Source organism: Leguminivora glycinivorella, chromosome 9 (genome assembly GCF_023078275.1).
Source record: "Leguminivora glycinivorella isolate SPB_JAAS2020 chromosome 9, LegGlyc_1.1, whole genome shotgun sequence".
Taxonomy (NCBI): Eukaryota; Metazoa; Arthropoda; class Insecta; order Lepidoptera; family Tortricidae; genus Leguminivora; species Leguminivora glycinivorella.
The window spans coordinates 7,524,261-7,540,717 of NC_062979.1; the positions used below are offsets into that span (position 1 = coordinate 7,524,261).

The 16,457-nt window shown below is 39.2% G+C and overlaps 1 protein-coding gene across 1 annotated transcript in view; it reads left to right on the forward strand.

The window, feature by feature from the left end:
• The window catches only part of LOC125229496 (exostosin-2), a 93,675-nt gene that overhangs the window by 50,332 nt on the left and 26,886 nt on the right, over nt 1-16,457 (forward strand). The window contains exon 3 of the mRNA XM_048134345.1: nt 4,656-4,839. Within this exon, the coding sequence (XP_047990302.1) occupies nt 4,656-4,839 (184 nt within the window). The remainder of the gene's footprint in view (nt 1-4,655; nt 4,840-16,457) is intronic.

Here is a 16,457-nt window from a genome sequence, read left to right on the forward strand (position 1 = left end):
CATTAGTACATTCTAGAGAATCATATAGAACCAAGAATATAATCAAAATGATGTAAATTATTTTCTTTAGAAACAAACGATTATGAAATATACCACCCAAAATATTGTCTGACCGTAGGTTTTCGGATTTTCCAGTCCTTAGGTATACGTTTTAGTAGTGGCGGACAGTTGGCGGCCTCAGACTACTAAAAGTGGTCACGTTCTATAATTTGTTGCCTCGTCGCTTTCGCCCTCATGAAATGTTCATAATATATAAGTATATGTGATTGCTTTCGTTTAGCACAGTAATTATTTAGCGTAATTCTGGATATCTCTCTGTGGCCTGTTTTATGACGGTAACATTGACACTTGCCACGTTGGCAGTTGAACCCGGTAATGTGGTGCCCATTTCAGTGTCAATATTAAATGTGACGCTTAACTTCAAACTAGGGTAAATCCATTCTGATTTAAGGTTGATTATGTATAAAAATATATATAATCTGAAAAAGAATCAACCTTATAGCAGAATAGATTTACCAGAGTTTGAAGTTAAGCGACACAAATTGACTTGTTGGTTAATCGACAAGCAATGTACGGGGAAGTATTATCATTGCTGGGCGACAATTGTCACATGTGGTATCAGAATATGTAGCAACAACATTCAATAATTTCGTTTAAAATATAATGTTTGAGATTAAAATGGTTGCCATTTGTAATAAAGGTTAGTAGGTCCCCTCCCCTGCAACATAATCAATAGTTCAACTTTAATCTCCGTCCCAGGGAGTGTGCATAAAGAGGCACTTATACAGGCTACGTGAGAAATTTTATGCGAACTTTCCCGAGCGTTGCCATTTGAAGAATTAAATCAAGCAGAATCTAGTTGAAGTATTAAAAGATCAGTGCCTTCTGAATATATTTACTAGCATTTCCCGCTTCTATTTGTAAGATAGCAAAATATGTTTGTTTTATGTAATATATTTTACATGTTTAAATAACAATTAGACGAAGTGTGGATGTGTTAAATATCGACTAGATTAATTTTAAGGTTTTGTTTTATTCATTTAATAAATAATCTTTTCATTTCTAACTGTCTTTACTAAGTTAACATTACTTCAAAAGTACCTAAGGTTCGAACCAATTTATTTCTTTTGGTTTCTTTCCTAATCGATATTTGAAACGTGATAGTTTTAAGAAGTTAAACCTAAGCGGTCTATTCTACGAGCAGCGTTCGGCAAGCAGATGAGTCAATGCCAGCTTGCATCGGGTGGCGAAGTTAGATAATCGAATTAAATTGCTTCTAAATTGTTCGATTCTTATTTCTTATAAACTACTAAGAAATCGCTTAAACAATTAAGTTTACATAGAGGTATAATAGGTACAATGAAATGGTAGGTGGCTTTAATACTTGTTATTTAAGTTAGATTCTCCTTTAGGTCACGCACAAACCATTTTTCTAGTTCTCACGCGTGTACGTGTAGCGATGACTCTTCGAACATGTGTTCTTTAATTCCTAACTCGTGATGCACGAACTTTTTCAGAATATCTCTCTTTATACGTGGATTTTCTTTTTATCGTTCTAAGCAAAATGGGCAATATAATGCCGAGAAATCGTGCTCTCCTTAAACTCGCAATTCGCTATTTTCCTGTCTTGTCCCTCTTTACGTAGTAAAACCGGGATAACGCATATATCTGAGGTATTTGCATTTCGTTTGCCTTTATTATTTTACGATGTCACGTCTCGTCGGCAGTGGAGTCTGCTTTGAATACTGTCCAGAGTAATGACCATTCGTGAACATAAATGCAACCAGATTAAGTCCACCGGTGGTCAGAAGTTTGCTGTTAGTACGCGTAATAGGATGAATAGTTGTACAATGACTTGACCATGAATCTGTATCAGTGCAGAACGATCCACATTCAAGACAGCTCAAAGCGATCCATTCAAATACCTTAGAGAAGTTAGAGATACTTGACATACAAAAACCAGCGGCATAAAATTTACCTATAAAGAGCACCATAGGTTGCTGACTAGCTGTTATAGATGTTATATAACACTGCGTGACAAGGACAATGCCATCTCGCTGTCCCTGACAATGTTATACTTATAACATTTATAACAGTCAGTGTGGGAGCACCATTTGAGAGTTATGTGAGTGACAAAAATCTGTGCTTTTCGTCTTATGTTAAGTTTCACTTTGTCCCCGTAAAAAACCAGTGCATCACTTGAAAGAGGAAAGCATACATATATGTGGTTGAGCTGTAAAAGCTTTTGTGTTTGAGTACTAACAAACAGTGCACATGTGTACGTAGATGTTTTTAGAGTGTTTATCTTGTACATCTGGTTGTAATCATTAGAATTTAATTGCCCATCGTATTGTTTCAATTCATAGTCTGTATTTTGTGTGTAGTATAGATAGAGGAATTAAAATAAAACATTTGCGGACGTTACAGATCACTTTTAATTTGAGGATGTTGCCAATTCATACCATATGAAAATACTCTGCTAGTTTAGATTCAGTCACTTTCAATAACGTCTTGCACGATGGAGCAAATACACAATTTTATTCGCTCTTATGACTCGGCAAATGTGATTGTGCTAAAGATGTATAAAATATGTTTTTGCGTAATAGAAAGACCAAGAAGTTATTATAGTTGATTATATTTTTCCATGAGGCCAGCAAAAAATATGCTCTATTTCCTTTGTGTTCGTTTTGAGCAATAATTTCACCACGTCAGCTACATGTGTTGCTGCTGTACTTTTTACTCTCGTACAAGAGGCTAGATAAGAGTTGTGTGAGGAAGCTAGGTTTTCTTTTTCGGTGTTGCTGGTTGCAGAACGAGTTTTGGATGAACTTTTGTGTGAAAACGCAACTACAGATATTATATACCTTACTGGCTTTTGCCTGCGGCTTCGCTCGCGTTAAATTCTAAAATTGCGGAATGCTCCATACAAACTTCCACCCCCATTTTAGGGAAGTGGGGAGTTAGAAATTGACGTGTTTTTTTAAGTAGAGATAGTTGAAGGGATGGAGAGAGAGGCAAAAAGTAAGGTTACTTCTACAACATACAATCACGCCTGTATCCCATAAAGGGTAGGCAGAGCACATGAAACTATTAAAGCTTCAGTGCCACTCTTGGCAAGTAAGGGGTTGAAAGACATTTTCTTTTCAAACTGTGACATTGCATTGGTTACTTCTCTACTTAAAAAAACACGTCAATTTGTCGCTCCGTTTGGCCGTGAAAGACGGACATGCAAACAGACACACACACACTTTCCCATTTATAATATTAGTATGGATACTACTTTCCTACTAAATCAGTGCAAATTACTATTTCAAAACAAACCTTGACTCCTTACATAATGACCTTATGGGTAATGTTATGTAGAAAATACTAATCTATTTCCGCACTTTTAATAACATCACCTTTTTGTTTGGTAAAATATTTTTCATCACATTTGCTGTTTAAAGGCCTCATTGCATCTACGTGTACTGAAGAATAATGTACTATTTTATTCCCAAGGGAGTTATGGATTTAGTTTTAATAATTAATACAATCGATAAAATACTTCAGGCAAAGGATTTTTCAATCAGCCAAGGATTTTTTTTGCACAACTAAAATTTGACTATTAAGCTATAAAAAAATATTACACGGTATGAAAAATGCATTTTTTATGTTTTACAATTATTTCAGTGTGTTTTACATTTATGTTGTAAATTTCACGTAGAGAAATCATAAATCGTTATAATTTGCAATCTGGCAGGAAATTGTGACTGCATCTCGATTTGCGCTTAACCGCCTTGCCATAGCAACGGGCAGTACAACACCGCCATTCATTGAAGGTTTTGCCTTATGATTTTTTTTCTGTGTTTTCCTCTCAAATTTGATGAAAAATATTGTGTGTAACTCAGGAGGTAAGGATTTTGTAAACTCGTGTCTATAACTCTCTCCAGCCTGCGGCTGTCGCGAGTTATTAACAACACTCGTTGATAAAATCCCCCTTACCTCCCTTGCTGCACAATATAGGTACTATAGCCTATATCACTCGGACAAACAAGAAACAAATCCTCTAATATTAGTAAAACTTTTGAAAGCACCCAAGTAAGCCACATATTTACATAGGGGTCTGTCAGGGTCCTTTAACTTTTCTATTAGCATTAATATTACGTGGTTAAAACCGAGGGTACATCAAACTAAATAATTTATAAGTAATTTTGTAGTTACATATAATCTATCCACGAGTTACGGCTCATTTAGACGGCGCTCGAACTTGCATGCGATTTTAAATTTGCGGACTACATAATGAGTTTGCATCCAATTTAGTCGACCGATCAAATGCACACTCGCACCGTGTAAATCAGCTCTTAATTAATGTAATGCCATCTCTAGTACAGTATAATAAAGAGTACTTCTATCGTACAGTATGGTCACTCCCGCTCCCCGCTGAAAGTCCCGGCCACCCGCTCTCGGTTACCTCACAGTTACCGCCTGTCAAAAACGCGACCAGTCGACCTGTCACATCTCTCTGATAGGTACGCGTTTACCTACACGAACTTAGACTGTGTGCGTAGGAACGCGCCTCTTTCATATATTTGATCGCCATTGTCCGAGGTGTCTATAGTCTAATTTTTTTAATGATTATTTTATAGTTTTACTTTATATCCTTTTTTCCCTTTCAGTACGGTCCCGTGAACCCGCTCTTCCTGCCAGTGACCGCACCAAAGGGCCCGGGCTTCACCGCGGTCATACTGACCTATGACCGAGTGGACAGCCTCTTCACTCTAGTGCGGAAACTGGTGCGCACACCCAGCTTAGCGAAGATCCTCGTAGTATGGAATAATCAAAGGAAAGCGCCGCCGCCATGTAAGTAAAGTTCTGTTTCCATTTAGTGACTAGAAAAGCCTTAGACTTCACCGCGGTCATACTGACCTATGATCGAGTGAACAGCCTTTTTACGCTAGTGCGGAAACTGGTGCGCACACCCAGTATAGCAAAGATCCTAGTAGTATGGAATAAGCAAAGGAAAACGCCGCCTCCATGTAAGTAAATTTCTGTTTCCATTCAGTGACTAGAAAAGGCCTGGACTTCACCGCGGTCATACTAGCCTATGACCGAGTGGACAGCCTTTTCACGCTAGTGCGGAAACTGGTACGCACACCCAGCTTAACGGAGATCCTCGTAGTATGGAATAATCAAAGGAAAGCGCCGCCTCCATGTAAGTAAAGTTCTGTTTCCATTCAGTGACTAGAAAAGGCCTGGACTTCACCGCGGTCATACTAGCCTATGACCGAGTGGACAGCCTTTTCACGCTAGTGCGGAAACTGGTACGCACACCCAGCTTAACGGAGATCCTCGTAGTATGGAATAATCAAAGGAAAGCGCCGCCTCCATGTAAGTAAAGTTCTGTTTCCATTTAGTGACTAGAAAAGGCTTGGACTTCACCGCGGTCATACTGACCTATGATCGAGTGAACAGCTTTTTTACGCTAGTGCGCACCCAACTTAGCGAAGATTCGCGCGTATGGATTAATCAACGGAAAGCGCCGCCTCCTTGTAAGTAAATTTCTGTTTCCATTCAGTGACTAGAAAAGGCCTAGACTTCATCGCGGTCATACTGACCTATGACCGAGTGGACAGCCGAGGGACAGCCTTTTCACGCTAGTGCGGAAACTGGTGCGCACACCCAGCTTGGCGAAGATTCGCGCGTATGGATTAATCAACGGAAAGCGCCGCCTCCATGTAAACTTCTGCTCCCTTCCAGTGGCTGTTATGTTACTGAAACCTGTCCATCCAAAGTGAGAGATGTAAACTTACTGACAGTAGGAGCTGCAACCTTACAAGTCTTGTAGTAGATATCTATGTATTACTATGCATCAAAAGAGGATCGAGTTTTATAGAGAGTTACTGTCAAAGTAAAATGTGTAATCATAGTGCATAGACTGCCATCTCTCGACACAAGCTTAAAACTTTTGAACCTCAATCTTGACAATTGGGCCCATATTGTTAGCTTGATATGTGTTAAAATGTCAAATATTAATATTAGCGCGTAATGCACAGACCAAAGTCAAAAAATGCTTTCTCACAAAGATGTATTATTTTATTACGACGGACGTATACTAAAATATAGCGTGATATAATTATACGTATACGACTACCTACGATATGGTTTGGATTTGATACCTACCTATGTCAGTCTCGGTCTTAACTGACGTTTATTCAAACTTCACTTTATTAGTTCTACCTATATCAGTCTCGGTCTTAACTGACGTTTTTTCAAACTTCACTTTATTAGTTGACATCCGATCCATATCGTATCGATAACTTATTTTCGGCGTATATAAAATTTGAATCGTACTGATAGTTAATTATTCATCACACGCTTCCAATTGTTATCCCGTTAAAAAATATCCAGTAAAACGTAGGGAAATGGCACTCGTGGCCCGAGTACTAACGAGATTAGAATAGGTTCATTTGAAATAACAGTCGAGAGCGAGATCATGTTTTATAAATATTATCATCAGTCCTGAGATAATGACGAACGATGTTCCTATATCATTACAGGTAAGTATATCACATTCTAATAGTTCAGGACTCCTTATTGATGATCCAATAGATGTAAATAACGGACTAGGTCTCTCTTAGTCTGCTCAGAAAGAGAAGAGACGTGCCTTAAAGAGAAATGTATGGTACCCTATACATTCTGTGATATTCGATGGGATTCAGTTCTTGAGAGTTCTAATACAATATAGTACAATATAGCTACTGAGAGACGAAATCCACTACGGGGTGTACATACTTCGAGACTACGAGTTGTGCGAGTTATTGCTGCATCTGCTACGGCTGCACTGCTGGTTTTATTTATCTCGGCGAAATTAGATGGAGTTGTTTATACGGTTTAATGCTAAGTTATGTATTGCTAGTTAATTTAATAGTTATAGTTATAATTAAGCATATTGAATTATTTACACTATTATTTTAAAATGTTTTACAAGTTTATTTTGATTATTTAGTATATTTTTAATTTTTGTCGGCTGTTACTGTGATTATTGATATATTTTTTTTGTTTGTTCAAAATATTTTATTATGTTTTGATATTTACTTAATTAGTTAACATGAGCAGCCCCACCAAAGCAACATGCCCTTACTGTCCGGGATCACCTAAGTTGTACGTGGTGCCTCGGGGACTTCATGTTCACATTACTAAAATGCACCGGGATGTGGCCAATCCTGATCCGGGAGCTAGTCCGAGCACTCCTAATTCAAACCTTGCTTTGCCACAGCCCGTTCCGACAATAACGGTTACGCCGACGGCTCCGGGACATAGCTTGGAGGTTTTGCCGTCCTTGAAATCGAGCGTACGCGTTTTGAGACATATCCCAAAGGGAGCGCGAAGTCTCGCTGCCGGTAAACTATGTGACGTGATAAACGAGGCGCTGCGTACAAATGAGACCGAAGATTGGTTAGCGTTACTTTCTTTTTCTTTTTCGGCTCTAAGGGTTCCGGAGAGTAGGTCTAACAAATCCCTTACAAGTCTTGTCAAGGAAAATATTGAAAATTCAGAGCTATTCCTGCCCGATGGCTGTGTAGGTCATAAGTCGAGCTCTAAATATCGCGCAATAGAGGCTAAAGTCTATGACGGCGATTTAAGAGGTGCGGTTCGTTTGCTTATGTCGGAATCATCATTGGCGCCTATAAATGAAGACACGTTAGGAGCAATGCGTGAAAAGCATCCGTCCCCTTCTAAACCACCGTCTTTCCCACCAGAGCCGGACCGACATAGTGTTCATTTGTCGGTAGCATCAGCTGAGGTGGCTAAGGCGTTGGGCTCATTCCATAACGGGTCCGCTTCGGGGTTAGATGGTCTGAGCCCGCAGCATCTTAAGGAACTGACGTCCTCATCCGCAGGCAGTAACGGGCCACGTTTGTTGGAATCATTAACCTGCTTGTGCAATTTCCTTCTAAAAGGGATGCTTAATTTACAGGTGACGCCTTATTTGTACGGAGCATCGTTGTGTGCCCTTTCCAAAAAAGATGGGGGTATAAGGCCGATCGCTGTGGGCAGTGTGATTCGGCGTCTTACAGCAAAGCTGGGATGTCAAGCAGTGAGAGACGTTATGTCACAATACTTACAGCCGCACCAGATCGGGTTTGGTACGACAAGGGGTTGCGAGGCGGCTATACATGCTACCAGGACTTTTGTTTTGGAACGCGATAACACGGACAGTGTCCTTGTCAAGGTAGATTTGAGAAACGCCTTTAATTGCCTTAACAGGGACGTTATGTTGCAGCAGGTCTTGGAGCGTGTGCCGTCTCTCTACCCCTTTTTGTATCAATGTTATTCCGCCTCGTCTAACCTTTACCTAAAGGACGAATTGATTAGTTCTCAGGTTGGAGCACAACAAGGTGATCCTCTAGGTCCCCTGATTTTCTGCCTGGCTATACAGCAGACCATTGTTAAGCTCAAGTCTCCGCTTAACGCGTGGTATCTTGACGATGGTACTATCGGGGGTAAGCCGGGTGAAGTCATGGAGGACTTACAGCTATTGATACCAGCCTTGAAAAATGTGGGTTTAGAGGTGAACCCAACAAAGTGCGAGCTTTTCACGTGCGGGCCAGTGTCGAAATTTCATTTGGATAATTTGGAGTCTCTATTGCCTGGGATTAAAATGGTTGACAAGACGGGGTTATCATTATTGGGGGCGCCTATTTTTCTTGAGGGGGTCAGCGCGGCTTTACGGATGAAGAAGGATGCTCTCGTTAATGTTAGGGACCATTTGCTCAATTTGTCATCCCATGTCGCTTTGACGCTGTTACGGAACTGTTTTGCCACGCCTCGGATGACTTACATCCTCAGAACATCCCCAACGTGGAAATTTGTTAACGAGGCTAAGGAAATCGATCGTGAGCTCAGGGTGACTTTGGAGATGGTGTTGAACGTGGAACTGAGCAACACCCAGTGGGTTCAGGCTGCTCTTCCCATAAGATATGGGGGTCTAGGGATACGCGCGGTTGAGGGGTTGGGACTAGTTGCATTTCTTGCATCAGCTCACGGGGCTGCGGATCTTGTCGCTCGCATTTACCCTGAATATGGCGGCAATTTTCCAGTCTCGTACGTTTCTGATGCACTTGCACAGTGGTCGGACACAATCCCCTGCGGTAAGCGGCCTGACAACCCTGTTATCCAAAAACAGTGGGATGACATATTGAGCAAGCGGGTATATGATTCGCTGGTGGGTGGTGCATCGGGCGTTGATCTGGCGCGCCTTAAAGCCCTCGAACGGGCTGAATCTGGGGCGTGGTTACATGCCTTGCCTTCGCCTCAGCTTGGTACGCTGTTAGATAATGATTCGTTACGAATTTCAGCGGCTCTTAGGCTGGGGGCAAGGGTGTGTGCGGCTCACCGTTGCCGCTGTGGAGTGATGGTTGAGGAAGATGGGCACCACGGCCTTAGTTGCCAAAGGTGTGCTGGGCGGTTCCCGAGGCATCACTCAATTAACGAGATCGTGCGTCGCGCGTTGGTCTCTGCCAATGTGCCTTGCGTCTTGGAGCCACCGGGGTTGAGTCGCACAGACGGCAAACGGCCAGACGGACTGACCTTGGTTCCGTGGCGAAGGGGGCGCTGTCTCGTGTGGGATGCAACTTGTGTCAGCACTTACGCTGCATCCCATTTGAGGCAGACTACAAGTTGTGCTGGCTCAGCGGCGGAGTCCGCGGCAAAGTCTAAGCACACAAAGTACTCCGCGTTGGAAACCGCTTATGACTTTGTGCCGGTGGCAATTGAGACAGCGGGGCCTTGGGGTTCAGAGGCTCACTCCTTTTTCAGGGAATTAGGGCGTCGTTTGCGGGAGAGGGGCTGCGATCCTCGTTCTGGGTCGTATCTGGTCCAACAGGTCTCCATTGCAGTTCAGCGGGGAAATGCGGCGGGTATAATGGGGACGTTTGAGCCAGGTACGATCCAGGGAGGGTTATTTTAGATTTAGGTGTATGTTGTGTTCCTTTTTATATATATATATATATATATGTTAATAACCTACTTGACATGACATAGATACTATATTTGACGAAGCCTGTGCTGTGGATTTTTGTTTGTACTTATTATTTACTGCTTATTTATTCAATAAAAATGTTTATTAATAAAAATATAGTACAATAGATTTCAAATGAACTCATCTTCAATAAAACAGATGTTAGCTTATCAAAACACCATAACAATAAAAACTCTTAGCTTTCAAGTTGATCGAATAAAATTGAACTCGTAAATCACGAAGTTTTAGTTCATATTACAAATTTAAAACGTGTGTTTGAGCATTTTATAGGCCTACTAAACTTGTTATTGTAAAATGTGCTTTTTCGGGCTAGTTTAAAGTTTAGTTTGCTTTAATAGTTCGTTCAGCAGTGTTAATTAATATGTTATTACTCATCGATTGGTTACGTACCGATGCAAACTACACAGACACCGCACACAGACCTTCATAAAGAGCGCGTGGACATATACTTATGTACAACTAGCTTTTGCCCACGGCTTCGCTCGCGTTAGAAAGAGACAAAAAGTAGCATATGTCACTCTCCATCTCTTCAACTATCTCCACTTAAAAATTCACGACAATTCGTCGCTCCGTTTTGCCGTGAAAGACGGACAAGACACATACACTTTCCCATTTATACTATTAGTATGGATTTTGTTGGTAAAATAAAACGATTTGAGCAATGCAATTGAGTAGCATAACATCTTACACCATTACATAGTATAACAGTCCAGGTTGAACTCTACAACTATTTTTTTTTATAAATTTTCCAAATCTACACTACTGGATCAAGCTGTTGCGTTACCATACTAAATTACTACATGATAATATAATATGTTTGGTGACTTTGAGATGCCGCCTATGACTCAAATCAGAAAAGGATATCACCCAACCCTGTCCTTAACACGGGTGTTTGTGAAAGAGAAAGATGAGAGTAGGTTTGAATGCTCCGTCTAGTAGTTGAGGTGATCTGTGTGACTTGCCGCAATGAATCCAAGAAGAAACAGTTTAGATTCGTTTTAATTGTAGATAATGGTTGGAGTTTGAACAATAGTGGGAGAGAATTGAATGACATCTCGCAGATTGTTTGTGAAAAGTGTGGAAGATTCTGTCATCCGCAGATGACACTAACTAATTGCTAACCTGCACGCAACTTTGTAAGGGTGCTGATAGATTTGAGCACTTGTACCTAATAAAGGGCTTGTTTATACATTACTAGCCGTTTCCCGCGGCTTCGCCCGCGTAGTCATCTATTTTCCCATACAAACTTTGGGCCCCTTATTTGCCAAGAGTGGCACTGAAGCTTTAGTAGTTTCATGTGTTCTGCCTAACCCTTTATGGGATACAGGCGTGATTGTATGTATGTTGTATGTATGTGTAAACTTTGGGACCCCCATTTCACCCTCTTAGAAGGTGAATTTTGAAAAATCCTTTCTTAGTGCTCCTCTATACCTTTCAAGGAACCTACGTGCCAATTTTGGAATCTCTAGGACCAGCGGTTTGGGCTGTGCGTTGATATGTCAGTCAGTCAGTCAGTTTCTTCTTTTATATATTTAGAAATAGTGTGTACGGGTTGTTTTAACATTGGTACTTGTGTTTAGTAACAATGTAATACTAATTTAATTAATGTGTAGAGTAGAAGTAGGCTTAACATAAATTCTTTGCTGTGTTTGTTACAAAAAATGATAACCATGTTCTATCAATGTTATGTTCTTAGTACATGAGACACGTCACACAATAGAGACAATATTAACAATACTTAGCTGATTTTTCACTCTCTCATTTTATTTATAGATTTCATCCCTTCATCTTCGTTCTAAAACAAGTCCAAATGAAAAGTTGCAGCAATTATTCGACATTTTCAAATAATATCTAACTGAAGAACAAGACAAACCTAGCCGAGCGCCGAATAGCTGAGGGTGCAATCGGAAAAATGCTAACATGGAACCGTGCCACGCTAGTTCAAGCGATTTATTAGACGTGCATCGCTCTTTACCCTACATTTATATGGATGTGACAAGGTGCTACAGAGCCTCTACCGCCGCCAGTTGGTATAACCATTAACCATTTGCGATCGAACAATTTTAATACTTTTGTACGAATCTAGTTGCAATAGAAGAGTTTTTATCTTTTGTAGCAAACTCGTTGCAGGTGCAAAACAATAGGTGGGTTAGGTTTGATAGGTAGCTCTAGAAGTCTAGATGAACAAAGGGCAAACAGACATATTAAATCGACAATTATTTGATTGGTGGATTTTGAAGTTTACTGTCAGAAAGATCTGCCGGCGTAGTCGAATGGTAATCGTCGACGCCAGACGCCGACAGAAATGCAGTCTGGCTCCATCGCGCCAATGCCAATAGGCAAGAGCGATAGAGATTACTACGAAATAGATTTTATCGTGAGCGTTTGAGCATTTGGCTAGGTACTTTGGCGCATCAGTATCGCCGCCTGGCGAAAAAAAAAACGATTCAGAAATCCCTCATTCTTGACACTGAATAGATCTTATCTTGAATGTTTGAAAATCGTATCGGTCTTGATACCTAGGTACTCGTATGGTGGGCGGTAGTTTATCCTAAATTTATTTAGGGTGTACGATACAGGAAGCTCATATATGCATGCCGGTGCAAGATTTGTTAGACCTGTACCCCAAAAGCATAAAATTGTTGTAGTAATTCACCGAATCGCATTTCACCTTGAATGAAAAAGATATCACTAGATTTTTTTACTTGACGCACTTTTTCGTGTAGCTTTTGACATTAGTAGAATTAAATTGTAGTATTACATTTTTTGTATAGTATGTTACCGTAGACGCATTTCGCCGTGATCGACTTTTTCGCGTAGCTTTTGACATTAGTATAATTAAATTGTAGAATTAAATTTTTTGTGTAGTATGTTACCGTAGACGCATTTCGCCGCGATCGATGTTTGTTTGGGACTCTAATTAAATTGATACGTTAATTTACGTTTAATACGTTTTCTGTTGTGTTTTAGTTTAAGTAGTAACAAAGCAGATTTGTATTAGTTTAAGAAGATAATTAGGTTTCTTTTAAGGAGTAATAAAGCAGCTTTGTGTCTTAGATCATTTGTTTTGCTTTCTTTAACGCCAAGTATCCGAAATTAAGAATTACACCCAAGTCTACAGAATCATCAATCTACTCAATCTTCATACTGTTGCGTTAGTAGTAGGGTACCCCCGTTACCAGCCCGGGTCTGGGGCCTGCTCCCAGGACCCCACCACCGCCCATCCATGGTCTTGCTAAACCTAAAAAAAAAAAAAAAAAAAAAAAAAAAAAAAAAAAAAAAAAAAAAAAAAAAAAAAAAAAACTAATAGCCCCCCATTTAGATTCATTGCGCTGGGTCTCGACGCTCTCAGAAGCCTCCTTCTAGTATTTACAGAATACGTTCTTTACACAATACACCTTGTGCACGACGGTCACAAAAGGATTACCGACCCTTTCTATTGTTCGATCTGGACTCGGCGCTAGACCATTGTTACCCTACCCAGCTACCTGGCAGTGTCATGCACACCTTTTCCTTGTGTCTCATACTGATAGGTATTTTATAATTAATTTTTAGTATAACTTTGTAATCATATGGATTGCGATTCTAACCTAACCTAACCTAATTAAAATACCTAACTTTTCCATTCGTAACCTAACCAAATTTAATTAAAACCTACTCTTAGTTAACCTAAGTAGTCTAGACTTACCTTTATGAAACCTAACTGAGTTTCACCTACTTTTACTTTTATTTCTATAAATGTAGGTATTTATGAAATGTATTATAATTACGTTTTAACTTAAGAACTTCTGAGTTACATTTAAGTTTATCCAAATACCTAAACTTAACGATCCTATCTAGCGTATCTTTCTTTTTCTCGAATATTTATGATATCTTATACCTATTTCTATCATACATCTCTTTGTTGTATTACCAAATTTGTACATATGATTAATAAGTCAATTTTTGATTACGTCTTAATAAAAGTTAATTTCCCATCTTATCAACCTTTTTTTTTACATATATTTCAATGTTTTGTATCTGAATAAACCTCGGTAATTTTGTGAAGTTGCGTTTTTGCTTAATTGCTTTATTTATTGTACCTTCTTTGAATAATTTACTTACCTATGTCTATTATTATTTTTTATGACTTGTGTATTGTTTAAGAGAATGCATACTTTCAATAAACTTGTTACGACGTGAGAAACTGAGAACCGGTTAAAACATGTTTAAGGCTAATTCTATGTGAATAAAAATGTCTTTTGTGCATTTTTAAAGATAATATATATTTATTGTTTCCGCTTATTTGAATAATTCGGGTTTTGGGTAAAGAGATCCTTCGACGAACATGTCAAGGCATGATACTTTCTATTCATATTTAACAAAGAGCATTAACTGGTGTAAACATGTTTTAGACTAACGCACCGGTAATTCTTGTGACTTGAATTTATTATTGTAACAACTTAGTTGCTTTATTATAGATGTTTATTGTATTGTAAAATGACAAAAAGTTTATTGTTTGCGTTCAGGTATAAGATGAACTGGTTGAAACAAGATTTATGGTACGTTCCCCTGCTCTCTACCATATTACGAGTATAAAAGCCAAAGAGAGTCGAGGCTGAATAAGTATTCCTGTAGAGGCAGCCTTCTGTACCAGAGCTCCTTGTATCTAGTGTGGTATATAGAGAAGTGGAGTGTGCGTTCAAAAGTGAAGTGTTTATAGACAGATCCAACAATGGACGTGAGTATGTTTTTCTTTTTAAATTACTGTAACCCATATTGCCTTTTTATAATATTGTTTCGTCTAGTGTTCTTTGTATTTAATTAATAGAATTGTTAATAGTGTTTAAAATATTGTCTTTCATTGTTTCAGTTCTCTGAAAATACTTTCAAGAACTATTACTACCCGGAAAATCAGGGTGATTCAACCGATGAGGAAGGTACAGCTGGTTTCAAAGTTAAGCAAGCCCTCGCAAAGAAACGTCCTGGAAATAATATTGACAGCTTCTTTGAACGACCTAAAAAGCAGTGTAAAACCTTGAAACGGTCTTCGAATGTAAGCAAAAGTTCGCCAGAAGGCGTGGCTAATTTATCATCTGGACAAGATGATGGGGCGTATTCATCTCACTTAATTAAAATAGAGATATATGATATGCAAACAATCAAAAACATCCCATCCACGGAACACTGGAAGCACGCGGACGTCAGACTGAAGTATTTTGCGTTGGAAGACGACTTGGAATTACAAAATACGCGAAATATTGTATATAATATTACAAAACAATTAGCTTCTAAGGACACATGTGTAAAATATTTTATAGATAATAAGAAACAGTGATAAATATAATTTTTAACGATAGCAGTAGGATAGTGTTAAAGTGTTTCACATTTCTTATCTTTCCTTTTTATGATTTAAGTAAATTTCCTTGTAAGATATTCTTTTGCATTGTTTCACCAGGGGCGGCTCACTCCGCGTTTCTATCGCCGCGCTGCAAGTACATGCTTGCGGCCGCGAGTTCGCGGCCTAATCAGGGGTGGCGCGCGTTCTCACGGAACGCACGTTCGCACGTTCTATTGTTACTTTACGTCGCGAGTTTTTTTAAGGTTCTTATGCGATGTCCCCTTGTGAAATGGCTAATAATGCTTAGTTAAATAGATATCATGAATAAAACAAATACCATAGGATATTTTTACACAGATCTACTATTAATAAGTACCCCGGAAAGGTTCAATAAGGCTTGTGATGTTGGAATTTAAACAAAAATATATAAATACTATAGATATACCTAGAAAGTACCCAAGACTTGAATATAATAGTATAATATTTTATCTGAGTAGTAATTCGTTTTAATCCATAGGCAACCCTATCGCCGGGCCCCGCGCACGTGCGGCTCGTTTCTTTGTAAGAATTTTGTAGGCATTTAAAAAGGCGGCATGTCGTGAACATCAAAGCAGTGGGCCTTCTGTACTTGTACTATTATATATTCTGTGGTTTCACATTAAAAATGACGAAAAGTGTTAAGTCGGTCCACTACATTTGTTAATATGTAATAACCCTCTTTGTTTTATAAAATGTATACTCTTTATTGAATTACTTAACGCAGAAACTCAATGTGGGGAGGCGGTTTCGTTTGACAATGGATTCTCTGAACTGTGATGTTTATGATGCGGAACTTATAAGACTCTGTGAAGTAATCGAACTAGATGAAGAGTTATATGAAGCCGCCCGACTTGTGAGCCAATGTCACGGAGAGACGTAAGTTATTTCCACTTAAAATATTCATGTTCCTGCATGTTCAAACCATTTAACGAATACCTGCTTCATGTTGAGTTTTAACTTGTTATGACCGGATCTTGTTTCTACTTGTAGCGATTATTCTATTACCTGCTGAACAATAGGATAGTTTTTTAACGAGGCGATACTTGATCTTATTGTTACGTTGATGGTGAGGTGGGA